This window comes from Zalophus californianus, chromosome 4, assembly GCF_009762305.2.
Source record: "Zalophus californianus isolate mZalCal1 chromosome 4, mZalCal1.pri.v2, whole genome shotgun sequence".
Classification (NCBI taxonomy): Eukaryota; Metazoa; Chordata; class Mammalia; order Carnivora; family Otariidae; genus Zalophus; species Zalophus californianus.
Genome location: NC_045598.1, coordinates 125892938 through 125919222, shown reverse-complemented (window position 1 = coordinate 125919222; position 26285 = coordinate 125892938). Strand labels below are relative to the sequence as shown.

The following is a 26285-nucleotide window of genomic DNA, read 5'->3' as shown; positions in this document are numbered from 1 at the left end:
TTTCTAGTCAGTACTGATTGCAGATAAATCACGGTATTGTCCTCAGAGATCCCTAATCCAGGGTCCATCGAACCCCTTAGGAGTAACAGTGAGGCTTAGAAGGCTTCTCAACCTCCTCGTCTTGTAAATAAAATTCTGTATGGATGTGTATATAAGTGCATTTATCTGGGAAGAGGTTTCATAGTTGTCACCAAATTCTTTTTTTTTTAAGATTTTATTTATTTGAGAGAGAGTAAGTGAGCGAGAGAGCATGAGTGGGGGAGAGGGGCAGAGGGCAGAGGGAGAAGCAGGCTCCCTGAAGAACAAGGAGCCCGGTGCAGCACTCTATCCCAGGACCCTGGGATCATGACCTGAGCTGAAGGCAGACGCTTAACTGACTGAGCCACCAAGGTGCCCCAAGTTGTCACCAAATTCTTTAATGGAGACTGTGACCCTGCTAAAAAAAATTGTAAACACTAAATTATAGACTATAGATAGAACATATTTTGCACCTTCTATGTGCTAGGTGCACAAATACATACATACTAGACTAAGTCATTACAAACTTGAAGCTGTAACATTGGACTGGTTCCAGGGGAGAATTTTCAACTTGAAATTCCTCTCCTCTTTGGACTCAAAGAGATCCCATTGTTTGTACTTAGCCCTTTCCAAGACTGGCTATGGACCACCAGGCAGCACTGAGTAGGGACTTAGGACACCTACCTGCTTGGTCCAACTCTGCCTTCAACTTCTTTATGATGTTAGGCAAACATGTAATCAACTTGGACCCTAATTTTCTAGGATATAAAGTGAGAAGATTGGACCAGAACAGTGGTCGTAAAACATTTTAAAGCTTCAGAACCCTTTCTTCAAAACGAAGCTAATATGGAATCCCAAAAGGTAAAAGTGAAGCTGCTTTGCCCAACAGGAGTGGAAGTCCTGCCAGTCTGTCCTTCTGTCCATCCCACGTGACTTTTTGGGCTCTGAGGGAAACAAGTACTATTCAGTTCTAACACACCATGACTTGAGTGGGGTGGGTGGGTGTGGAAGGAAAAAGGGGAAATAAATCATAAGTGGATTGAAAAATAAGTAAATGTTATAGATATCTTGCTAAATCCTGCTTCTTTAGCGGCTAGTGCTCACTGGTTATGACTGGTGTTGCCTGGAAGTTTGGCTTTCAAATTTGATCCCAACTCTGATCCTCACAAGTAAAACACTGACCAAATGTGGAACCTATGATTCTGCACAGAAAGAAGCTGAGAGATGGAGCTGCTCAAGTTCTAGGTGCTGGGAGTGGCTGCATCTATCTTAGCACAGCACTGCATGTTTATTTGCATCAAATGGGCGCATTGCTACTTGCCAATGGATGAAACCAGGTTGGCAGGTCAGTGATAAGCTGGGGGACAAACTATAGTTGGTCACAGTGAGAGGGCTGAGGCTGAGGCCCTGGGGTGGGGGCATGTGCCAAACTCAGAGGGGGCCTTTCAGCAACTGGTCTCAGTGCAAAGGCCAGGAGGCCAGCTTAACCTTGCCTTGAAGCCTACTACAATAGGAGTGGGGGAGAAAAGCCCTGGGAGGGGTGTGGCAAACAGAACATTTTGTTAGCAAATGAGGAAAAATTCCTGTGCCTGGAGTGAAAAGTTAGCCTGTTCATATCTATGGTCTGAACTTCAAACGCCTCAGACCATGTGCCAACACACTGCTTTTCTTCAGCAACCTCCAAAGTGCACAAAAAACATCGACCCTTGCCCTCTGCACACCTTCCTGACCCTGTGCACCCCTTCCCTCTCTAGCAGTCCCTGTCCTCTCCAGGGGATCTAGCGAGTGGCCACGTGCTCACCAGCACATGCTCACCAGCACAGCACCCCTTCCCCCTCCAGCCTCCACGCCCTTGGCCTCAGGGCCACGTGGCTTGGCTGGTCCCCTTCAACAAAGGGAGCCAATCCCGCGGGCACTTGGAAGGGGCGCCAAGGAAGAGCCACAGGGGCCGGAGAGGCTCTGTTACCTTCTGCCTCTGGAACACGTGTGTTAGGGGTGCCACCTGGCAGTCCTTGTGTGCCCCGAAGACCTTGCACAGAGAGCAGGTGGGCACCTCACAGTTCAGACAGTAGATATTGATGCGTTCTTCTTCATGCTCCTCACACATGGGCTGGTCAGACTTCTTTTCTGGTCTGGGAGGAGGTAGGCAGATAAATGTGTCAGCTTCCACTGGGGCCAAGCAGAGAGGGGTGATTAGCATTGCTATTCTAGAAAACTCCCAGGGTACCCTTCTTGTGCTCAGAGCTCTCCAAATTCAGTTGCCCTGTGGGCTTAGCAGTGACGTGCTGACAGATCCCTAACAACCAGCCTGGGGTAGGGGTAGGACTCAGACACTCTGATCTGTAGCATTTGACAATTTCTGCCAGTGTTCCCATCATGGCTGATTTCAAGCTGTTGAAGGTTTAAAACACATCTAGTGGAATTCCTGAAAGTTGAACCCTCGGTTTTTGTGTTAGGAAGGTGCTCTAGCCCTGTCTCCACATACTCGCAGGTCTCTCGAGATACTTTCCAATTATGGGTAAAGAAGGAGAAGTGGCGGATAAACTAAATCTCAAACTATTCCAGCTTTGCAGAGGTGCTAGGTCCCAACCCTCCAGCCTCCCGCAAACACCTTTCCCACCCAAAGGAGGAGGGGGGTGGGCTGGAGGATCCCAAATCTCTGATGATTAATCTAGACACTGGTGGGAAGTAGCTCTGTGTAAGAAGGAAAATGTCAGCACCTGCTTCATTCATTTGTTTGGGTCTCTTTCTGCCGTTAAGAAAATTAAATATAAATAACTTCCTGAGTGAGGACTTGACACTGATTAGGAGTGGTTAGTAAGTGCTCAATGAAGGTGAACAAATACTTTAAGCAATAAGAAAAATGCTGCTCTGGGACGTGGTGGTAACCTTGGAAGTAAGGATCTCACAGATAATCCCCAAGTTTCAGTTTTCCCAACAGTTCAGCACCAGCGAAAACTTTTCAGACCTGCAACAGGTGATAATGGAGTGTTGGGTTTGTGTTAGTGAGATGATGACCAAGTGATGAGGAATTGAAAGCATCAAACAGGAGTGACAGGTCATTGCCATTTAAGAAGAACCTGTTAGCTGGAGAATCACAAGCAGCCCAAGTTCACAGCACGTGGTAGGGCCTTGTATATTCCCCTAATGATCAGCGTGGCTTATGTATTATCATCAAGATCAAATTTATGCCAAGTCGTGGTGTTCTAGGCCCTCTCTGGGGAGCATCGTGAGAGATGTGGGTGTAGCCTACTTCTGCAAAAACCTGGAATTCTTACATATCCTATCTAAAGACTGAGGTTGTTAATAGTTTTCAGAGGTACCTGGAAAATGTAAATACAAATCCATAACCTTTCCTCACATCCCCAAACACATAGTTATTTAAAAGCATGGTTATTTAAAAGATTTGGGGCTGAGTTTTTCCATTGTTACCAAGATCCACTTTTAAAAAACTGCAGGTTTTAATGGGCCATGAAATCGATTATTATGGGTCATGAAATCAATTTCGGGGTCATGACCAGCATTGTTAAAATCAAAATAAAATAGAACAGTAAATACTGTGAACTACATGTAGTAAGAATAAGGTAATGATATGTGAAACTCTTGTTTCTGGTGTACAAAGATAGATGTGTATGTAGGTACATATGTGTGTGTGTACACATATCTAAGTACGCTGGAAACAAAAGTGTATATTTCATATCTATTTATCTTTATATCCATCCATGTATGTAATAGTCACTGTATCACAATGTAAAATGTACTTCTGCTGTGAGACATGAATAAAATGGTTTAAAAACCATTGCTGTTGATGTGCTACCATGTAGCTGCAGCCCCAGAAACTCAGAGGAAGGCAGGGAATATACTGATTTACATCTAGAAATCACTAGGTAGGTGTCAAGTCAAGAGATTGGGCTGTTGGAAGAAGCCCTGGGTCTGGTAAGGAAATTGTATGGGCTTCCAGCCTCAAGATTTCAGAATCTGGTTTTTGAAAAAGGAATTTTTGCCCGGTCTTATAGCAATATGTTTTCCATAAAATCTGTGGCCTCCTGACTTGAATTTCTGCTATATTCTCGGAAGTCAACTGAGGAAAGTAAACTGCCCAGGTCTGTTTCCTCCACCAAAATGTGAGTTCCACGAGGACAGGTCTGTCTCTTTTTGCTGGATCCTCACTGCCCAGAACAATGCCTTGCACAGAATGGGTACTCAGCAAATATTTGTTGAATGAATGAGAAATGAAAGATAATTTGCCAGATTAATGGATAGTATTTCCTTGTGATCTAACGTAAAACCACTCATCTGGGGAAGGCATGTGAAATATGGGGAAAACCCAGCGTCACTTGGCACTCATGAGCAGCAAAGAAAGAGGCCAGACAACATTCCGAAGACTCCCATTTATAAATGACAAAGCCCTTTGGGGGTTATCTAGAGACTAGGAGTGGTGGTTTGCTTTTGCTTGGTCAAAGGCTTCTCCGCCTCCAATACCTTCCCTACCATGTATCTCCATCTCATAATAATAAATGTCAGGCAAGTGTCTGGAGCACATTTACTGGAAAATGGCACAGATGATGCTTTTGTGGCTCATCTCCCTGCAGCATTTCCTGAGGACAGCCTGTGTCCCTTGTGCTATTCTGATGTCAACAGCTCTGACCAGAGCTCAGGTATGTAAGTGTATATATGTAGACATGCATATGCATATATAAATGTATAAATATATACAATATACACAGTATAAATATACACCCAGTACACGTAAACACTAAGAATGTGGCAATAGCCATAAGGTTGCATGTTTAGTTTTGATTGTGATTATTTTTCCATAATGCATACAGGCTGAGAACTACTTCCCATATTCCTTATCAGGTTTTTCTTGTTTAGGTGGCAACACGGGCCCAGGGGCATCACCCACTTATAAGTGGGTGTATAATAGAAACCTTTAGACAACTTAAAACATATAACAGACTTGGGTCAAACATGGCATAGGTATGATGTAAATGCACTTTCATGAGGTGAGAGTGTCTGAGCTCACAGTTGTGGCTCAGGTCTCAGCTCCAGATGTGGGCAGTGGCCCCTAGCCATTCAGTGCCGACCAGCCTCAAGGAGTCTGTAGCCTGCTGTCTCTGGCCTCAGGTTTCTGGGACCATTCTGGAGCTTCCCGAAGGGTGGGCATCTGGTCTTGGTGACGCATGGCAGGTGGTGCCTTTAGAGTCAAACTGATCTCCGAGTTTAATTCCAGCTCAGCTTCCCCATGTGGCAGCTGTGTGGCCTCAGGCAAGTTACTTAACCTCTTTCAGGCTCCGCTTTTATTCATATCTGAAAATTGGCCCGAGGGTCTTCTAATTAAATATGGCAGAATGAACCTATGCCTTTTTTATTTGTGTTTCCTGTGGAAATCCTACTAAAATGAGAGTGAGGAAATCATAAGAATCACATTCTAGTATAAATCAATAAGGACAAAAAATAAGCAAGATGACAGCAGATGAGAGATGTTGACCAAATGTTGGAAATTGAGAACATCTGGATGAAAGGAAGTGCCCGGCTTGAGTTGCATCTTATTCTGCTAAGTGCCTGCAGGGGAGAAGCCTGCAAGGAGCAAGCTGACCTGAGCTGTGGAACCCAGGAAAGGCTCTGGAACTTCTGAAGCCAGGTATTCTGAAGGCAGGAGTTTGTGGGAGGCTGCAAAGTGGAGTGCTTTCTGCATATTTGGGAGATTACTTGAGGATGTGCTCCACAAAAACAGTAGAATAAACCAGCAAAGAGAAAGACATAGGCTCTAGGAAACAAGGATTCAACCCAGGGAAGAGTACAAGTAAAGTAGGTGAAGCCCTAGGGGCACCTGGGTGGCTCAGTCCTTAAGTGTCTGCCTTCAGCTCGGGTCATGATCCCAGGGTCCTGGAATTGAACCCCGCATTGGGCTCCCTGCTCAGCGGGAAGCCTGCTTCTCCCTCTCCCGCTCCCCCTGCTTGTGTTCCCTCTCTCACTGTCTCTCTTTCTGTCAAATAAATAAATAAAATCTTAAAAAAAAAAAGTAGGCGAAGCCCAGCCACGTGAGGACACTGACCTGATTGTCTGCAGTGAAAAGTAGATAATGTCTAAATTGAAAAATCAAGAAATGGGACTATAGTCATAGTATACAGATGTCACTGGGGTGATAACAGAAAAACAGCTAAAACAATGGAAAGTGGTTGGCTCTGAGGAGTGAGACTTAGGGGTGGAGAAAGAGTGGGGTGAGAGTGGAGGCCTCCTTAGAGGTCTCGTACTATTTGACTATTTAAATTATGTATATGAGTTAGCTTCAGTGAAATATTCAGAAATTTTAACAAGATAATAATAATAATCACAATCTCACAGGATTGTTGTGAGAATTAGAGAATCATACACGATTCATGTGTAAAGCACCCTGAATAGTGGTTGACATGTACTCGGCACATATTAGTTTTACTTATTACAAAGTTAATTATTATAACTTTCATGGTTAATATTAGCGAAATAAATTCCTATTCTTGTCACCTCCCACAAATTGTGGCTAGTTCAGCACCATGCAGAGGTCTAGGTAAGAAGGCCAGGTGTCGTCAAGATCTACAATCTCTAGTCTTCCTGTGGGAGGTCAGAATTGACCAGCCCCTCTCCTTTATGTCCCCACCCCAATGACGGTGAGCCAGAGATGGGTTCCTCTCACTCTTTATATCCAAGATTATTCTAAGGTTGCCTAATGGACTCAGGCTTCTGGGCTGGCAAGGCTGCCAGCCTCCAGGGAACACCTGGGTTTATGCCCAAACAGAAACACCTGGATCCTCTTTGCAACTTGTGGTTTTGCCACCCAGTAAAAATGTCCCAAAGGCAGGTCTCAAGTTCAAGAAATAACAGCATAAGAAGAACTTGGTATTCAGAAAAATACCACTAGTGCACACAGTTATGAGCTTCATGGTTGGAAATTTTGTTCATTACTTTTATACAGTTTGCTCACCTGGGCACTTTTTTGGCAAATGCACATGTAGACTTTATGGTTAAAGTAAAGATGTATCTTGTGGTTTTGCTAATGCTACAAGTTTTAATAGCTCTTCTCTGCATTTCATAGCATTATTGCTATGATTTCCCATATTTCAGGCTCTCACTGTAGCAAGTAGCAAAATGAAATTATTGCAATAAATAGAACATGTAAGAAGGTTTGTGGTGTTGCTTTGTCAGCGGGCACTTACAAAGTAACCATTCTATGTAAGACACTCTACTAGGCACTGAATCAGTTGTTATATAAACACCTTTAATGATTGTCTGGGTTATTAATTGGTTATTTTTTTAAGAGACAGTGTGCATTTGCATTTTAAAGTAACGTAATACAATCAGATCAATCAATGAAGCAACAACAGCAACCATAGCACTTTCCTTCTTCTCCAGAGACTCTGGAAGCAAGGGAAATAGCTGACTCTGTGTCTCTGCAATATGTCACTGGCAATTACTCTTCTTCCCCAATTCCATGTAGATTCTGGCACTATCTAATTTAGTTTGAATCTTAAGCAGAAACTAATAGGCGTAATGATTAAAATAATTATATCTTAGATTTATAGAACAGCTTTCCTTCCAAGAGTGCAAGGCTCTTAGAGCCCTGCAGATGTTCCATAAATACATGTCTCCTAATAAGAATCACAATGAGTTCATTTCCAGATGGTCTCAATATTGCTATCAAGCTTTGTGGACCGGACTGACCTGTGTACAATTGAAAAAGGGCTCTTCACACCATGCCTTCTAGGAATGAACTCCTGCAGTGTTGTCTCTAGGAAAGGAACTCTATAACCAATGTGATTCAATGAGGAAGAAGCCTTTTTTTCTTTTTTTAATGAATAGATGCGTATACTGAGTATCAGTCAATCAACAGGTGAATGCTAAGAGTATGAGGCAAATACAATCTAGAGATTAGAGAAACATAACCTGAATGCCATCTCCCCCGCCCCATGTCTCTAAACTTTAACTTGCTAAAGGAAGGACTGTGCATTGCTTTGCAACTTGCCAGAGTCCATACCATGACTAACTATGTTAGAGAACTTTGTTTTTATTATGATCATCTAGACAATTTTCAGGTGAGACTGTCTAAACTAGGAACTGGACTATTTTGGAAAATGCCATTTCTATTAGTTTCCCTTAAAGTTTTGTACTCTAGGTTTTCTGCTATGTAGAATCTGGAGCTACAAAGGACCTGCGAAGTGCAGAGATGTCTAAAACATACGTAATACAAGGCTTAGAGGGATGGGCCACATTATACCTCTTTCAGTATTACTGAATGGATTATTGTTAATGAATTACTTCACTCTTAAATTGATACAAAGGCTTGGGCACCAGCTGCCTTTTCCTTCCACGAGCAATTCTCACATTGGGAGGGACTCCCTTGGAAAAACAATGTCTGTAATGGGCAAACGAGCATTTGGTGTATTGATCCATTAGAACAAACAAACAAATAGACAAAAACAAGCTTCAAATGGGTTTGACACAGGGAGGAACCATACCTGGTGGACTCCTGCTTGTAGATGTCAATGATATTTTCCACCAGCAGGTTCCTCTGAAGGCCATATATCCCATGTCTGTCCAGAACCACTTCGTGTCTACAGGATGGGCAGCGAAATCGGCCCCCTGAGGCCACGGTGGTACCTCCTCTTGTGGGCAAATACGGGTTAGAGGCCTGTTCTTGCCGAGCAAGAAAAGAGGAATTGAGTAATGCCACAGGTAGCTTTTCTGAGACTTCTTTTCACTCTGTTACTACAAACAACATCAACTTCTACTTTAAGCTGGCCATAAGATAATCCCTTAGAGCCTTCTCAGCAAGTGGTCTCAGAATACAGGGCCAGCACTTATCCACAGTTAACGGCCGTGTACCATGTTCAGCATGAGGCACTTTTCCATCCAATGTTTTTATAACCAAAAGTTCCAGCCAGAAACTCCAACATCAATGTCTTGGGCACCAATTCATTTACAATTTTGAAGCAGATTCAATGTTTTGAGGTTTTTTGGTTTTTTTTTTTAAATATGATTCTTAGTATTTAAGTAAAACTAGATTTGGGAGTAAGGAGGAGGCAGACAGCAAAGCACAAAGCAAATCATTAAAAAAAATGTTTTTCTTAAAATGAATGCAGCCTTAAAAGGTTTTCTAAAAGAATTTACTTAAAAGTTAAGCACTTGATTCTGAGAAAAGAGACTCTTTTTTTTTTTAACCCCCTAAATTCCAAACAAACCTACCTGGAAAATATCACTGGCACATTTCCTACACAGGTTATGCTGACAGGGGAGAATAACCACGGGCTTTGTGAACATCTCTAAGCAGATAGGACAGATGAGTTGCTTCTCCAAGTTATCCATGGTCTGCTGCTCTTTGGAAAAAGACTTATAATTCAAAGATGCGCTCATCTCCTGGCCGTCCCTGTGTGCACTGCCAGGGAAAGGGTGCTCCGAATGGTTTCTGCAAGTGTCTTCTGGAAATAATTCCAAAGATTGGGTGATCAAGTGTCCTTTATGGTTTTTTCGGTGGAAGACATTGTTTCAGGCCCAGGTTCAGAGGAGGTGCCCGAGCTGTTTTTAGCATCCGGAGACGTGGCGGGGGGGGGGGGGGGGTGTCCACATGACAGTGGGCTGACTTGTCCATATAAGCCAGTGACAGGAGGATGGATTCTGACAGGTGACAGAGAACAGGAGCCAACATTCCTGCCCCAGGGACTGAAGAGAGTGGGTGGGAAGAAGGATTACAAACCCCATTTAGACAGGGTTGTGAAGAGAGGGAGGTTGAAGCTGACAGTTGTCAACAACAAATGCAAATGTACATGCCTAGTCACTGAGCCATGCCCTCTGTGAGCGCTCAATCAGAACGTGGTGATGGGTTGCTCCAGGACTGGGGAGAATGCAGCCCAAGAGTCTAACTGTATAATGAATGCCATTTATGTCTTGAGAGTTTAGGAAGTGAGTCACCAAGAGTAGCATGATCTTACTGTCTTAAGTGAAAACATAAAAACATGTCTTGAAAGTCATGCTCCAGGCTTTACGAAGGCAATCATCTAAAAAGACTTGCTTAATGTTAATTTTATCATCTTTGCAAGAGTTGTGTTCTGGGAAAAATTCCAACTTAAAAACTGATTTCAATCCTTTTCACCATAAAAATGTCTGTGAAAAAAAATCCAAACACCAGTCCATGATCCCATTTTTTTAAAAAAGTTGTGACTAAAATTCTAGTAAGTTCTTTTTTTCTTCCGCATTGTTCTCCTTCCTCCCTAACCCCCTCTTTCATCCTGTATGCCTACAAACCCCTCTAACACACATCAAAAACACAAAGAAAACTTGGCAATCTTTTAAAATTTAAATTTAATTTGCAGCAATAATTAATAATGAGGTAGTAACTGGCATGTGGGGTAGTACACCCATTATTTCATTTTTCCATAAAGCAGGGAACAGATATCTGTGCTATTGCCAACTGAAGTGAAAATGGAGTCCTGCTTCCATACCTGGGTTTTTTCTGGCCTGAAATCCGTACTACACCTCTTTGGATTTGCCTCCTCCTCCAAGTTGATTTTTATAAATGATAGTGTCCCTGGTCATTTCTGATATTCTTGGTCTGCTCTTGAGTCATAAATAGCAATCTTGATGTTTGCCAGTTATTTGTGAAAGAACTGTTTCATCAATATATGGTTATTTAAAAATTAAAAATCAGATCAAAAATGAAAAAGAGCTACATATCTGTTTATATGTGATGAATTTGCAGGTTAACTTCTCCTTGATTTAAAAATATTCAAACAGTGACCACATTTTGTCAATATATCGCCAGTATGCACTTAATCACAAGTAAAGAGTAGGCCAGTGTGACTGGTTATTTATGGTCTTATTGCTGTGTGCACTGAAAGCTTATTGAGACTCTAAGAAGCTCTATTAGCTAATAATAAGTTACATGTATTCATAAACATTTCAGGCATCTTAGGAGAATTTTGTGATTCCTTTCAGTATCTATTTAGCAACTCCAGTACAGAAGGGATCGGTGACATTTTTTTTTGTTTGTTTTTACTGAGTTAATTCAGTTCACCTAGCCTAGGCAGTTAACTGTATTTATCATTACATGGGCTATGGAGGTCTGAACGCAATATGTGAGTTATTTTCTAGAGAAAAAGTTTCTACAGTAAAAGACTCTTCAACCTAAGGAAAAGCACTTAAACTAATAATGTACAATATAGCCAAGACTATCCTTATTAGAGGAATTTATTCTTTCAAAAAATATTCACTGAGTGTTTATCATGTGTCCCCATTGTGCTCAGCTCTGTGGATGGAAAGACAAACAAGACACAGGTTATTGTCCTCAGGGAGCTTAACAGTGGAAATGAGACATTCATATACAGAAACATAGTACAAAACAAAATGTGATAAAGAGCTACAAAATTTCAGAGTGGGATTCATCAGGAGGGCTTCATGTGTGGGTTGATCCACTGAGAACTTAGATGAATGGATGTATAGTCAGGTGGGGCATAGTTGGGGCTTTCCAAGGGAAGGCACAGAAGCAAAGACAACAAGGCACAGGAGTGCGGGGAATGCTCAGAGTGTATATGGTGCTTGGGACGGGAGGGCAGAGCATGCTGCTGGCACATTGGCAGGACACAAATACTGGGCTGAAGCGTTTTTAACACTTAATAAATTAGGCAACAGGAAGTTGTTGAAGGTTTCTCACAGAAACATTTCCATGAGAGCTGTGCATTAATTAGATTAGTCTCACAGGGGTGGTTGGGATAGATTAGGGTGAAGGTGACCTAGGTAAAAACCAGATGGAAGGTTGTTAATAGCCTAGGTGAGAGGTCATGATGCCCTGCACTGGGCAAGGCAGTGGGGAAGAAAAGGAGGAAAGGGACTCTGAGGCTATAAAATTAGGATCCACAGGGGTGATTCGGATGCTCTGAGTCTGAGCAACCACCAGTGATGCGGTGAAGGTGCACAGTGAGTCAGGAGACAAACCTTTTTTCTTTCTTTCTTTCTTTTCTTTTGATTTTATTTTATTATGTTATGTTAGTCACCATATATTACTTCATTGGTTTTTGATGTACTGTCCCATGATTCATTGTTTGCGTATAACACCCAGGGCTCCATGCAGTACGTGCCCTCCTTAATACCCATCACCAGGCTAACCCATCCCCCCGCCCCCTCCCCTCTAGAACCCTCAGTTTGTTTCTCAGAGTCCATCGTCTCTCATGGTTCGTTTCCCCCTCCGATATCCCCCCTTCATTTTTCCCTTCCTACTATCTTCTTTTTTTTTTTTAACATATAATATATTATTTGTTTCAGAGGTACAGGTCTGTGATTCAACAGTCTTGCACAATTCACAGCGCTCACCATAGCACATACCCTCCCCAATGTCTATCACCCAGCCACCCCATCCCTCCCAACCCCCACCACTCCAGCAACCCTCAGTTTGTTTCCTGAGATTAAGAGTCTCTTATGGTTTGTCTCCCTCTCTGGTTTCATCTGGTTTCATTTTTTTCCTCCCTTTCCCTATGGTCCTCTGTCTTGTTTCTCGAATTCCTCATATCAGTGAGATCATAGGATACTTGTCTTTCTCTGATTGACTACTTTCACTTAGCATGATACCCTCTAGTTCCATCCACGTCATTGCAAATGGCAAGATTTCATTTTTTGATGGCTGCATAATATTCCATATATATATATATATATATATATATATATATATATATATATACACACACACACACACACACACACACACACACACCACATTTTCTTTATCCATTCATCTGTTGATGGACATCTTGGCTTTTTCCATAGTTTGGCTATCGTGGACATTGCTGCTATAAACATTGGAGTGCACATACCCCTTTAGATCACTACATTTGTAACTTTGGGGTAAATACCCAGTAGTGCAATTGCTGGGTTGTAGGGTAGCTCTATTTTCAACTTTTTGAGGAACCTCCATACTGTTTTCCAGAGGGGTTGCACCAGCTTGCATTCCCACCAACAGTGTAGGAGGGTTCCCCTTTCTCTGCATCCCCGCCAACATCTGTTGTCTCCTGACTTGTTCATTTTAGCCATTCTGACTGGTGTGAGGTGGTATCTCATTGAGGTTTTGATTTGGATTTCCCTGATGCCGAGTGATGTTGAGCACTTTTTCATGTGTCTGTTGGCCATTTGGATGTCTTCTTTGCAAAAATGTCTGTTCATGTCTTCTGCCCATTTCTTGATTGGATCATCTGTTCTTTGGGTGTTGAGTTTGATAAGTTCTTTATAGATTTTGGATACTAGCCCTTTATCTGATATGTCATTTGCAAATATCTTCTCCCATTCTGTCTGTTGTCTTTTGGTTTTGTGGACTGTTTCCTTTGCTGTGCAAAAGCTTTTTATCTCAATGAAGATCCAATAGTTCATTTTTGCCCTTGCTTCCCTTGCCTTTGGCGATGTTTCTAGGAAGAAGTTGCTGCGGCTGAGGTCGAAGAGGTTGCTGCCTATGTTCTCCTCTAGGATTCTGATGGACTCCTGTCTCACATTTAGGTCTTTCATCCATTTTGAGTCTATTTTTGTGTGTGGTGTAAGGAAATAGTCCAGTTTCATTCTTCTGCATGTGGTTGCCAGTTTTCCCAACACCATTTTTTGAAGAGACTGTCTTTTTTCTATTGGACATTCTTTCCTGCTTTGTCGAAGATTAGTTGACCATAGAGTTGAGGGTCCATTTCTGGGCTCTCCATTCTGTTCCATTGATCTATGTGTCTGTTTTTGTGCCAGTACCATACTGTCTTGATGACAGCTTTGTAATAGAGCTTGAATTCTGGAATTGTGATGCCACCAGCTTTGCTTTTCTTTCTCAACATTCCTCTGGCTATTTGGGGTCTTTTCTGGTTCCATACAAATTTTAAGATTATTTAGGAGACAATCCTTTTAATCCAGCTTCCATGTCTACCTTGCTTTGTGGTCTTGGGAAACTGACCTCACCTGGCTGAATTTCAGTTCTTTTATCTGTAAGTGAGTGGTATCCAGAACTTAGCTTAACAGTATTTGTAGGGGAAAAAAACCTTTGAAACAATATTAATTTTGACATTGAGAATCTCCAGTTCAATTATTTGATGTAAAGTTGATCTCTAGCCTTTCCTCTGTTTTTCTGTTTCCTGTCTCGTACTTTTTCTTAGAACTGCCTCTAGGAGATGACCCAGCAAACTAGCAAGAATCTCACAGGCTTAAGAGTCAAGTTGATAGGTAATTATCACTTTCCCCTCTTTATCCTCTTTTCTCCATTCTTCACTCCTCCCAACTCTCACAGTCCATGAAGTAGGCATGTGAATTGAGAGTAGGACATGGGAGTAGCACTCTGCTCTAGGGATGAACCAGAAAATTTTAGTCTGCTCCCAAATCATTCACAGAGTCTGAAAGATAGGGAAGATTCTGAAACTGAATCAGATTTGAGGTCAACTTCAAGTCTCTGGGAGTTGGAGTGGATCTGTGCCTCCACAGAGTCATGAAAACCAGATTAGTCTCCTGAAGGAGTCCTAGATTGTATGGGAGTGATGGACAACCATCTCCCCTTCCCAAACCCCCACCCACCACAACTAGGATGGGGGTTGAAACCAACTGGGGCAATTACACAGGGAGTTGATTTGTTGGAAGCTCCAATTGCCCTTCATTCCCAAGTCCTACTAAACTAGGGCAGGGTTATGTTTATACAACTGAGAAGCTGTAGCAAAACCACCAGTGCTCTTACCTCCTGGAGGACCAGCAGTTTCCCAAACCCCAGATAAGTCAGAGGAAGCAAGATGAATCTGTTAAGAACCTAACTACATGCCTAACAGCAGACTCAGTATTAAGGCATGATAACAGAAAGAGAAGACTTTTGACCTCTTTCGACCTCTAGCTACCAGGCCAAATGGACCCAGACTTCAGGAAACAGAGCACAGGAATGAAATGAAATGTGGGTTTCAGTGTCTTCATCTTAGGAAGGAAGAAAAGAGCGTTCTAAAATCTGTTACTTTTAGTACTATGGTTAACACTTGAACAATAACTTATATGTGGATTTTTTTACAGTACAGTACTGTAAGTGTACTTTCTCTTCCTTATAATCTTCTTAATAACATTTTCTTTTCTCTCACTTACTTTATCCTAAGAATATAGTATATAATACATGTAACATAAAAATATATGTTAATTGACTGTTTATGTTATCAGTAAGGCTTCTGGTCAACAGTAGGATATTAGTAGTTAAATTTGGGGGGAGTCAAAAATTATATGAAGATTTTCAACTGCACAGGGGGTCAGCACCCTTACCTCCAGGTTGTTCAAGGGTCAACTGTGTACTGCCACAACAAACATAAAAAATATGTACAGAGTACTAATCACTTCTTATAATAACTCTCTTTAATAGGTATTATAATTTCCATTGAGTCAACCGTGTAGCTCAGCAAAGTGATTGCCTTGTCATATGGCTGCTAGTTGTGAAGCAGATTCAGAGACACATCTTTTGCCTACAGAGCCCATGACCTCACCCACTAAGCTGTACTACACCCATGCTCTACAGCACACTTAGAATTTTCAGCAATGTTGTAAATGTTCTCTATCTGTACTATGTAACTTCTAGCCTCAGGTGGCTATTGAGTACTTGAAATGTGTATAATGCAACTTGGGATCTGAGTTTTAAATTTTATGTAATAACAACCATACGTGGCTAGTGGTTACCATACCAGAAAACCAGCTCTAGAATATGTGATATAAAAAAATCTTGGAAGAAAATTGGAGTGTATTTAAAGGATTCTCCAGCAGGAACAGGGTCCCCTTCTTTTAGTGGATTTTATACTTCCTGATCAGAGTGATATGAACTTCTAACCCCAGAATAGTTACAAGAGCATCAACTTTTCATCCTAACCTGCAAAACAAGAGAGACCATTCTGGGAGTAGGAGGCATTAGAAGAGTCCCAGGGAATCAGTGTCAGGAGTGCTAACTTTCCTGAGGATTCCAGAATGTTCTTAGCATTTCATTTACCCATGTTCTCTTTGTCTCTTTAGCACAGGTAATTGCAAATACTGGTACTTGAAAATAATCAACGCTTAGCTCAAGAAGCTAGTCGTTCATCAGACAGAGCATCAGACTTATGGTCAAATGGAAAGTGGAGCGAAAAAGAAGTAAAAAGTTGATACAGTTTGAAGCAAAGCAGTGAGGCAGAAAGAATGCAGTCCTCCTGGAAGGAAGAGAAAACAAAAGGCACTAGAATGCTGATCTTGCTTCTGGCTCAACATCTAAGGTAGAGAGGAAGGAGAATGCTTCCTTTTTGTACCCACTGGAAGTGAGAAAGTTGGTGGATGACTAAGTCATTAAAACAGGGAAAGAACGGCAGATGCTGTGGATGTGGAGGCAGAGAATTAGGGACTGCTTAAGAAGGAAGTTTAGTTAGCCTGGAACACTAGGGCATGAGTGAACCAGGACTTTCAGGTCAACTTCAGCCCCAGTTACATCTCTTGAAAAATCACTTTAATTCCAGGCCAAACAAAGACCAGTGCTTAATACTGTGCTGACCAGATCCTCTTAAACTAAGACAGTGAGGTTATTAATTCTTTCCTGTAGTATCCATTGATCCATCCATCTATCCATCCATCTATCCATCCATCCATCCATCCATCCATCCATCCATCCATCCATCCATCTTTCTCTCTCTCCCTCCCTCCCTCCATTAGTGAGAACACTAATACATGACCAGTGGGGAGAAAGCAGCACTTCATTCAGGATTTAGATGAGCTGGTGTTCAAGAGCCAGGCTCTGTTGATCAGTCCTGCTATATGTAACCCCTCTGACCACAGGAGACATATGTACACTATGTTATTTCTTTTGGTATCCTGGGGCTCAGGGTGTGATATAGAAAAGCATTTTTCTAACCAACTTTACAAGTTACTTGAAAAAAATATAACCCAGAACTCTTTCCAGTAGAAGGATTCTTGCACTCTTTTTACACCAAGAACTCAATTCATGATATCTATATAATACTTAACTTTTTTTTTTCTGCCTACATTGTCAGTCTCTTCAATTTAGCTGTCTATCTGGCAACAGGCAGCTTGTATATGTGATTTAAATTTTTTTTTAATGAAAAGAAACATTTTACAAAATCTAAAATCAAAGAGAAATGAATTAACTTGAAAAGGACTTTCCAAATCTAACACTATGGCATTTCTTTCATTAGATAGCTTACAAACTTCTGGCTGTAAGCTTTTCTTCTTGATAATTACTCCTCCAAATCTGTTGTTTGTAAATTTTAATTCATCATAAATATCTCTGAGGATATGTTAGAAATTAACATATTTTACTTTTCTCTGAACATTTCCTAGTATAATTCACATGCCAGAAATGAATAGTGACAGTCCCAACAAGTAGCAAATGCTTTAGCCTAAGACCTTCCCAATGGTCGTGTCTGAACTCCCGGCCCTTCTTGACTCCACCCTCAACACCCACAACCCGCCTCACCATCCCTCCACCTCAGCCTTCTGATTGATTTTTCTGAATTCACTCTTGCTTTCTGCAATCTGTTTCTCATATGTCACTCCCTATTTAAATCCCACTAGTGGTCCAATTACCCGTGGGATAAAAACATTAATCCTCACTGTGGTCTCTAAGGCCTGACATGATCTGGCTCCTACCTACCTCTTTGACCTAACTGTCCAATTGAAATAAGATGTGGTTGACAAATATGAGACATATATATAATTTTAAATTTCTAGTAGCCACATTAAAAACCAGAAACAAATGATATTGATGTTATTAATATATTTCATTTAACACCCCTACAATATAAATGATTATTTCAACATGTAATCAATATTTTAAAAAATGAGATTTCTGTGAATATAATTTTACTTTCTCCTTTCCAATCAGGAGGTCTTTTACTTCATTTTTCTTGCCTTATTGTACTGGCTAAAAACCTCAGAATGGACATCCTTGCTTTGTTCCTGATCTTGGGAGAAAAGCATTCATACTATTAAGTATAATATTAAGTGTGTGTTTTTCATGGAAAGCCCTTTATCAGGTTGAAGAAGTTCCCTTCCCTTCCAAGTTTGCTGATAGTTTTCAAAATCAGGAATGATGCTGAATTTCGTCAAATGCTTTTTCTTTAACTACTGAAATGATCATGTTGTTACTCTTCTTTAGCCTGTTTACTATGATGAGTTATGTTGATTTTTGAATGTTGAACCAGTCTTGTATTCTTGGAATAAATTCCATTTGGTCATGATGTATTTTCCTTTTTATGAATTGTTGGATTTAATTGGCTAAAATTTTGTTTAAATTTTTTGCATCTATTTTCATGAAGGATACTGACCTGTAGTTTTCTTTTTTCATAATGTCTTTGTGTGGCTTTGGGATCAGGATAATGTTGGCTTCATAGACTAAGTTGGACAGCTTTCCCTCTTCTCCAATTTTCTGAAAGTCTGCATATACTTGGTATTATTTCTTCCTTAATTATTTGGTAGAATTCACCACAGAAGCCATCTGGGCCTGGTGTTTTCTTTTTGAGAAAAATATATGAGTTAATACATGTAAAGTAACTGGAACTGTGCTTGGCTTATAGGAAGTGCTGTTAGCTGTTATTTTTAAAAATGCATCTTATATTTTCAGTTAAAACTTATAAATGTTTATGACAGAAATTAGAAAATATTTTAGAATTTTAAAGAAGAAAAAAATCACAGTAATGCTACTATCTAAAGATCACTATTAATATTTTAATGTATTCTTCAGTCTTTTCTACAGATAATGCTTGTTTATATTGTTATTGTTTATATTGACCTGTACCCAATTTATTAAATTAGCATTTGATGAACATTTCCCATGTCAATAGTTCTTAATAAGTATGATTTACAAAGGTTATATATACTCCCTTAAATGGTCATACCATAATTTATTTAACTATCATTTTGTATTTTTAGGATTGTTCTACTTTTCCTCCACAGTAGATCCAAGCATCTCTTTCCTGCACTTCCATATAGACTTGTATAAACACACATGCAAACCCTCAGAATATTACCCCCAGGCCTTCCCTTTATGGTACTGATCACGTACACTGATAACAGTTAATGTTTATAGTGTGTTTACTATGTACCAGGCACTGTAATAAGGGCTTTACAAGTCACATCTCAATTAAAAGTAGGTACCATTTTATCACTCCTATTTAACAAACAAGGAAACTGAAGCACCAAGATGTCAAGCAACTTGCCCAATATCACCCAGCTAGGGAATGTGAAAGCCAAGAAAGGCCACTGGATTTCACAGCCCCCATGACTAACTACTGTGCAACAGTGCCTCTCAGCTTGTACCTTTAGACTTTTGATATGAATTCCATTCCACACCTGAGTTGCTAATCCTGAGATGTTGTTTGAGTTCTTGCCCAACTCCGTGCCCTGCCCACGTGCTCTCCACCTGAATTTTGGGAGCATTCCTTCCGCTTATTATACATTTCTTGCTCTTATAGTCATTTATAATTTTACTGCTAGCTCCTCCAGTCAGCCAGTTAGAGCATTCATAATCTCAACTGGAAACTGGGACATATCATCTGATAAAAGGAGTCCTTTTCCTACTTTGTAAATTTGTTTTCATGAAAATAATGATATGCTTTAAATGAATCACTATACACTCAATTTAAAGACTTTATTGAAAAGAGTAAAATGAGATAAAAATGGAGACTGCCCTAGAAAAGGAAAGATATACCAATAAAATGCAGCGGGTTGTACACACTGGTAACAAAAAATGTACAGGTTGCCCAGAACACTAAAAGGAACAGGAGATAAAAGAATTGTCATTTATTAATTGTAATCATCAAAAAAGGTAATATTTCTGCCTTTGTCTTTGAAAATGTATGTATTGTGTTGAGAACTGCAGTATGGTTTCAACAGCTTTTTAATGGCTATATTCTAGTAAATCAGGATAGGAAGAATTTATTACCAGAAAAGCCTTTGTGTGTGTTCTGCTCAATTTCTGAATCTTTTAGTGAGAGTGTATTTGTTTTGTTTTTGTCTTGTCTTTAACGAAATAGACTATGCTCAATAAACAGATCTCTCTCTCTCTTTTTTTTTTTTTTTCCATTTAGTTCCTTTCCAGTGCTGGTCCCAATTCTCCACAGTTACTTCCCAGGAGGAAAATGGCATTAGAACCCTCCTTCAGAAGCAAGCCTCTGGGTTTAAGGCCCCTGTCCACTTCCTCGCCGCTCTTCCTGTACCCCTTGCTTTATCCTATCCTAATAGATCTGCCCACAGCTGGGCACCCCACTGAACTCAGATGACATGAAGCAGAATAGTTCTCGCTTCCTCGGCTCAACATAAGTTTAAGGTAGCCAGCGTCCCTTTCCAAGTTCTGTGTTTTTTTGTGTTGTTTTGTTTTTCTGTCCGTTCCCCCTAAATATGGGCAGTTTAGTATCGGATGGGTCTCTGGAAGTGCAGCGATCAATCACAAATCACAAAGAGAGTGGCAACAGATGTAACTGCAATCCGTAGCTATTTTTGGACAGAAAAAGAACCAATTTCGTCAACTTCCCAGCGTAAATGGGTCTAAGATTTTTAAGTTGCGAGAATAAACTCTGTCAGCACCCATTATCCCTTGTCTGGGAAGTTTTAGGGAAGTTCTAGCTCGTCCCATCTCTCGCTTGCCCGGTGGCTGACTTCAAGTTCTACCTCGAGTTGAATGAGAATCGAAAGAAAAACTGCCACAAGGGAAGAGGAAAAAAGCTGGAGGATGCGGGCATCGATCCCGCTACCTCTCGCATGCTAAGCGAGCGCTCTACCATTTGAGCTAATCCCCCACCGCTGGGCAGGGCCGGTTATCTCTTCCTCTAGAGAGAGGTCAGAGCACTTAGAAACGGAAACTATTTTTCTTGATCATGTTCTTGATCTTGCCTTACAGCTAAGCCCAAAGTAACAAAAGCAACAACTCTTCTCCTTCGAGCCGGAATCGAACCAGCGACCTAAGGATGGCCACGGACACAGCGCCTACAGTCCTCCGCTCTTCCAGCTGAGCTATCGAAGGAAGTGGGAGAGCAGCCTCTCGACTTTCCTTTATAATTTTTACTTTCTAAGCTTTGTGTGCTTTGTACCGCGTTTCTTTCGTGACTCCCAGGTTTGCTGACCATAAGATATCCTTCTAGCGAAACCCCCGTCTCCTCACGGCAGCTGGAACAAGCGCCCGCGTTGCCCACCCGCCACGGAGCTCTGAGGAAAAGGGCAGACGGCTGGCTCGGGACTGTCCTCTGTGCGCTCAGGGGCCTCGCGAAACGCCGAAGACGATTTAGAGACAAGCAGAAGGCCGTGACCCGGCAGCCGCCCCGCCGAGCGCAGATTCACTTCGGCGTTTGTTACTAGGACCGCACGTTGGGGGGATTCACAAAAGATTTTACACGGGGGATACTGCCGTAGGCCAAAACTGCGGCGAAAGTGCAAGCACTTCCAATTGCTCGTTGGAACGTTATGTGTATTAGGGAAGGGGCCCGTGGAACGGGCCGTAAATCATACAAAGTTGGTATTAAAAAAGAAAAAAAACAAAACAGTCTCCTTCGAGCCGGAATCGAACCAGCGACCTAAGGATGTCTCTTGCCAAAGAGATCAACTACAGTCCTCCGCTCTACCAGCTGAGCTATCGAAGGGACGGGCAAACCTTTCGTGCCCTTTGAGATTCAAAGTCAAAAACCCGGGCAAGTCCAGCCGTGGGTTAGAAGTCGAATAGAGCATGCGTAACTGGGGAACGGGGAGGGGAAGGGAGTAAATGCCTGTGTATTGTTTCACGCGTGCGCAGAAAGACAACCCGGCTTCCCCTCCTGGGGTCCGGACCCACAGGGGAATGGGGCCCTCCCCCTCTTGTGTTCAGGGTTGGTGGTGCTGAGACTCAGAGAATCCGAGGCCACGTTCCTTTACTTTTCCTTTACTACCCCACATTGGGGATGGCTGTCGAGTGTGGCCTTACCACTCTGTAATCTGTACATTCCCTCAGTTTCTCTGCACGAGGAGGGCCAGTGGCGCAATGGATAACGCGTCTGACTACGGATCAGAAGATTGTAGGTTCGACTCCTGCCTGGCTCGGATTTTTGTCACAATAGATTTTAAAACCAAAGACTATTACTTCTTTAGGGTTCTTCAAATCACAAATGCTAAGAATATTTTACCGCACTTTGAACTCAGAAAGCTGTTGCGCGTCGTTTCCAGTACCACCCCATCGAACTCTCGAACACTAACGAGACGCTGCGGCCCCCTCTGGAGGGCCGCGCTGAGGAAAGCTGGGGGTGAGCCGCTCAGGGGCTCCAGGTAGGAGGCCAGGTGAGGGAGCCGGGAAGGGGAGCCAGCAGTCCCCGTGACGAAGCGGGTTGAAATCCCAAGGCTGCTTCTGCTTCAGCTTCCTTCTTCGGGTCTTCTAAGACAGCTGAAGACTTAAGTCACTGAGTCACTAGAGAAAGTGCCCACGCACACCCCCGACATTGCAGAGGAAAGAAAGTTACAGTGTCTTTTTGATCCGGTTCCTGTTTTACGTTTCATCTTAACAAGGGTCCTGAGCCTCTCCTCGGTTGTAAACACAGCGTAAAAACCATCTAGTGACTTGGGTTCTGCCCTCAAGGGTCTTTGAACCAACAGGATGTAATGTGGGTTTGAACGAATTGAGTTTTTATTTTGAAGTTATTGGTCTTATTTGTGGCGAGTAGTTTAGAATTATCTCTTAACTCTCCCCAGGTAAGACAGCAATTCCCCAAAGTAAAAGCTTTAATAAAATGTGAAATTGGGGAAGAGATAAATTAGGGAAGAGAAAATGTGGAGTTAGGGGAAAGTGGGAAAGCAGCTTCCTAAGGCTATACAAACGGTTAAAGGAAGCTAAAAATTGGGGGGTCAGGGGACACAAGTACAGACCGTTTGAACAAAATGATGGTGGGTTTTGTTTTTCCTAGTGAAGGTAACAAGCTGACATATGTTTAAAATAACATAGTGTTTCTTTCTGAGAGTTAAAAAATTACCTCTGTGGGAAGTTGGGGACGTATGTTGCACCCTTTCCCCCAGGTTTGTTGATAGAACCTTGAAAATTAGGCCACAAGGAAAGAGCCTCCATTTTATTCCTACTTTCTCCTCATTTTACAAATAAGGGGTTTATTATTTGCTGAGGTCAAGGTCATGGCCATCATTGCCCTGTGGGAAAAACTGGCTTCCTGGTCTATCCCCTTCTTGCACTTTTTCCCCAGCAGCCAGCCAGAGTAACACCCTCCAAGAGGGCCAAGATGGTGGATGATTTCTGACTCTCTTACTGTGACAGAAATTCACACAGAGCTAATGTAAATCAGAGACATTTATTGTAAGGTACAGGGGTGTCCCAGGGAAAACAAGAAGGAAATGAAACTGGGCTTCCTTAAGGTTTTTCTCTCAGTGCCTCTCTGTGCTTCACTATATTTTTCTAGTGCTCACAGTTGGCAGCATGGTGCTACCCCCCAAATTCCTGATGGTTTTCTCCTCACAACCTATTGCGATAGATCAAATGTCTGTATCTCTCCCTGCCACACACCCAAATTCATGTTGAAAATCTAATGCCCAAGGTGATGGTATTAGGAGGTTGGGCCTTTGAAGGGTAATTAGGACATGGAGGTGGAGAGTGCTCTTAGAGGCGCCTGCGAAATCCCTCCTCCCCCCACTGTGTGTGGGCACAGTGAGAAAGAAGTTCAGCAGTTTGCAACCTTGGAAGAAGGTCTTCACCAGAACCTGATCATGCTGGCACCCTGGTCTTGGATTTCCAGCCTCCAAAACTGTGAGAAACAAAATATCTATTGTTTATAAGCTACCCAGTCTGTGGTATGTTGTTACAGCAGCCTAAATAGACTAAGATGTCTATCAACCAGAGACTCACTTCTCTTTCTCAATCCTGACTGCAAAACTCTTCACTGTCTGGCCTCAGTTAGATGCTCACCCTTGGTCCCCAAACTGTGTCCAGGGGTCAGGATTACATGCAGCCATCAGGGCTGGCTCACCTATAGCCATATAGGTGGGTACATATGATTGCCCTCCTTCCTGGGATTCCAGTGAAGAGCTAATAAAAACAAAAAGAAAAAAAAGTCTGTGCAGCATGAGAGACAAAAGTAGTTGCAATGAGCAAACCTGAGATTTTAAATAATTTCTGGGATGTGGAATACGAATGAGGTTGTGTAGACCCATAACCCAGAATGGAGGAAAACACAGCTCAGAGTGCACATTCTAGAAGCTAGCAGACAAAACTACTCTCCCCATGGAGCTCGCAAGAGGCTCCACGTACAGAGGCAACAGCACAAAGGTCAGAGGCCCACAACGTTTTGCAGCTGCTGCTGCATTTGTCCCAGGTGGAGCTGCCTGGAGAACTGCTTAAGCAGAGTAGATTAGCCTGGGGAGAGCCCAGGTGGTGACTACAGGGCTGAGGAGATAGGCAGAGTAGAGCCTAATAATAACAGACATGGAGAGAAAGAAAGACCACCTCACCCGGCTCTCAGATAGCAACTCTCCTTGAGTTAGTAGTTTGGGGGATTGGAGGGCAGCATGGCTATTTCCTCCAGTGCACCATTAATGTAAAAGCCTGTGTGTCCGCAGGACCAGCCATTTTACAGACACAAATCAGTGTAGTCCTTTATTCATGAATATGAACAAAAGTCTACCAGACATGAGAGGAAACAACTTAAAAAAGAAAGTCCAAGATAAACACACAGCAACTGATTCAAGAGGAAACAGATAATGCAAGGAATAGTACAGAACCGTTTTTTGAATTGATATTAAAAAAGGAGCAATGAGAAAACAGTTGACTTCTTGAAAACTAAAAGTTTGCCAAAGTGAAAAATAACATATTGGTCATGGCTAAAGATAAATTTGGAGATATAAAAGATAGAAGGGAAAATACCTCCCAGGAAACAAAAATATAGAGAGCAGAAAATATAAAAGCATGGGGGATAGGCCCAGAAGACACAAGGCTTTAGAGTTCCAGAAAGAGAAATAACAGAAAATGCGTGGGAAGGTGTGGAAGAAAGACATTAGTCATCAGATCAAAAGTGCCATCCAAATATAATGAATGAAAGAAACCATGCCTGGACAGCCTAGTGAAATGTAAAAGCATTGAGGATAAAGATGAACTCCTAAAGGCTTTCAGAGATGGGGATAACAACAACAACAACAAAACCAGGCTAACTACAAAGGAAAGAGAATCCGATTATAATCAGACCTCTTCTCAGCAATACTGGATGCTAGAACACAGTAGAGCAAGACCTTTGAAGTTCTGTGGGGAAATAATTTTGAGTCCAGAATTGTATAATCAATCAAAGTAGCGATCACCTATGAGAACAAATAGGTCACACTTGTGAGTGTCATAAAATTTAAATCTTTTTAAAATTTAAATCTTTTAAATTCTTTTCTGAAACAAAAACTAAACATTACTTGAAGATGTTATACTGATGATGCTCTCCAGGAAGCAAAAGCTGACACAGAACCAGAGTATAGAATTATAATGGGGAGTAATGTCCTGTGAATGGAAAAGGGGAGGACACAGTATTATGTAGTATTAGGACACAGCAATGCAGACCTGATAGTCTCTGCCTTGGTACCTGCAGAACAAAGATTTCCCTTTAGGGGAGTCCTGAGTTGGATAGGAATGACAAGGTTTTCATACAATCACTTTGCTCGGTCATTGGCCAAAGGCTGAAAACTTCCTCTGGAAAGCTGAGGTGGACCCTAAAGGAGTTAACACCTGGAGGCTCTCAGTTAACCATCCTCCCTGAAGCTGGGCAGTTCCTTCTTGAAAGGCAATCTGGCAATCTAGCAGCAAATCTCTGTCTGCCACAGATGTACTTCAGCGCAGCGACAACAACAACAAAGAGCGATGGGGGGGGGGCGCGGAGAAAAGGATGCCAGAAAGAGGAGAACATAGGATTTAAGAAAAAAGGGAACTGACCGAGGAACTCAAATCCCAGGTTGGCAGTGATGCAGCAGGCCAAGAAAGCAATCAAGACAAATTAGGAAAAGACAAGAAGGGTCAGAGAGCTCTGTGAAGATGATCTTTCAAGAAGAAAGTGGATTCTTTCATAATAGTAATGTCATTAAGGACCAGGAAGACTTTAGAGATACTGTAAAACATGTCATTTTTGCAAGCCAAAGATAATTAGAAAATTTTGAAAAAAAAATTACAAAGAGCTTTATAAAGAATTCATGGTCCAAATATAAAGCAATCTAAAATGTGGTACAATTTTGAGAGATTGATGGCATATATTACGGACTGATTTTCCCCTAACCCTCTCCAAATTCTAATACTGAAGCCCTAACCC

The 26285-nt window shown here is 41.8% G+C and overlaps 1 protein-coding gene and 4 non-coding genes across 7 annotated transcripts in view; 1 reads left to right on the top strand and 4 right to left on the bottom strand.

Moving 5' to 3' along the window:
- Positions 1 to 9582, bottom strand: part of TRIM55 (tripartite motif containing 55) — a 42582-nt gene extending 33000 nt beyond the window's left edge. For all 3 annotated transcript variants that reach the window (XM_027616334.2, XM_027616340.1, XM_027616350.1), the window contains exons 1-3: positions 9241 to 9582; positions 8514 to 8686; positions 1985 to 2150 (exon numbers count right to left, since the gene is read on the bottom strand). In XM_027616334.2, the coding sequence (XP_027472135.1) occupies positions 1985 to 2150; positions 8514 to 8686; positions 9241 to 9408 (507 nt within the window). In that variant the 5' untranslated portion in view covers positions 9409 to 9582. The remainder of the gene's footprint in view (positions 1 to 1984; positions 2151 to 8513; positions 8687 to 9240) is intronic.
- Positions 9583 to 20716: 11134 nt separating this feature from the next.
- TRNAA-AGC lies at positions 20717 to 20789 on the bottom strand. The gene has a single exon. It is a non-coding gene; the product is annotated as a tRNA-Ala (tRNA).
- A 134-nt stretch (positions 20790 to 20923) lies between these two features.
- On the bottom strand, positions 20924 to 21013 carry TRNAY-GUA. Its single transcript is given in 2 exon segments — positions 20924 to 20959; positions 20977 to 21013. It is a non-coding gene; the product is annotated as a tRNA-Tyr (tRNA).
- Positions 21014 to 21532: 519 nt separating this feature from the next.
- Positions 21533 to 21626, bottom strand: TRNAY-GUA. The gene is made up of 2 exons: positions 21590 to 21626; positions 21533 to 21568 (listed from the first exon to the last, which is right to left on the bottom strand). It is a non-coding gene; the product is annotated as a tRNA-Tyr (tRNA).
- A 360-nt stretch (positions 21627 to 21986) lies between these two features.
- Positions 21987 to 22059, top strand: TRNAR-ACG. The gene has a single exon. It is a non-coding gene; the product is annotated as a tRNA-Arg (tRNA).
- The last annotated feature ends 4226 nt before the right edge of the window (positions 22060 to 26285 follow it).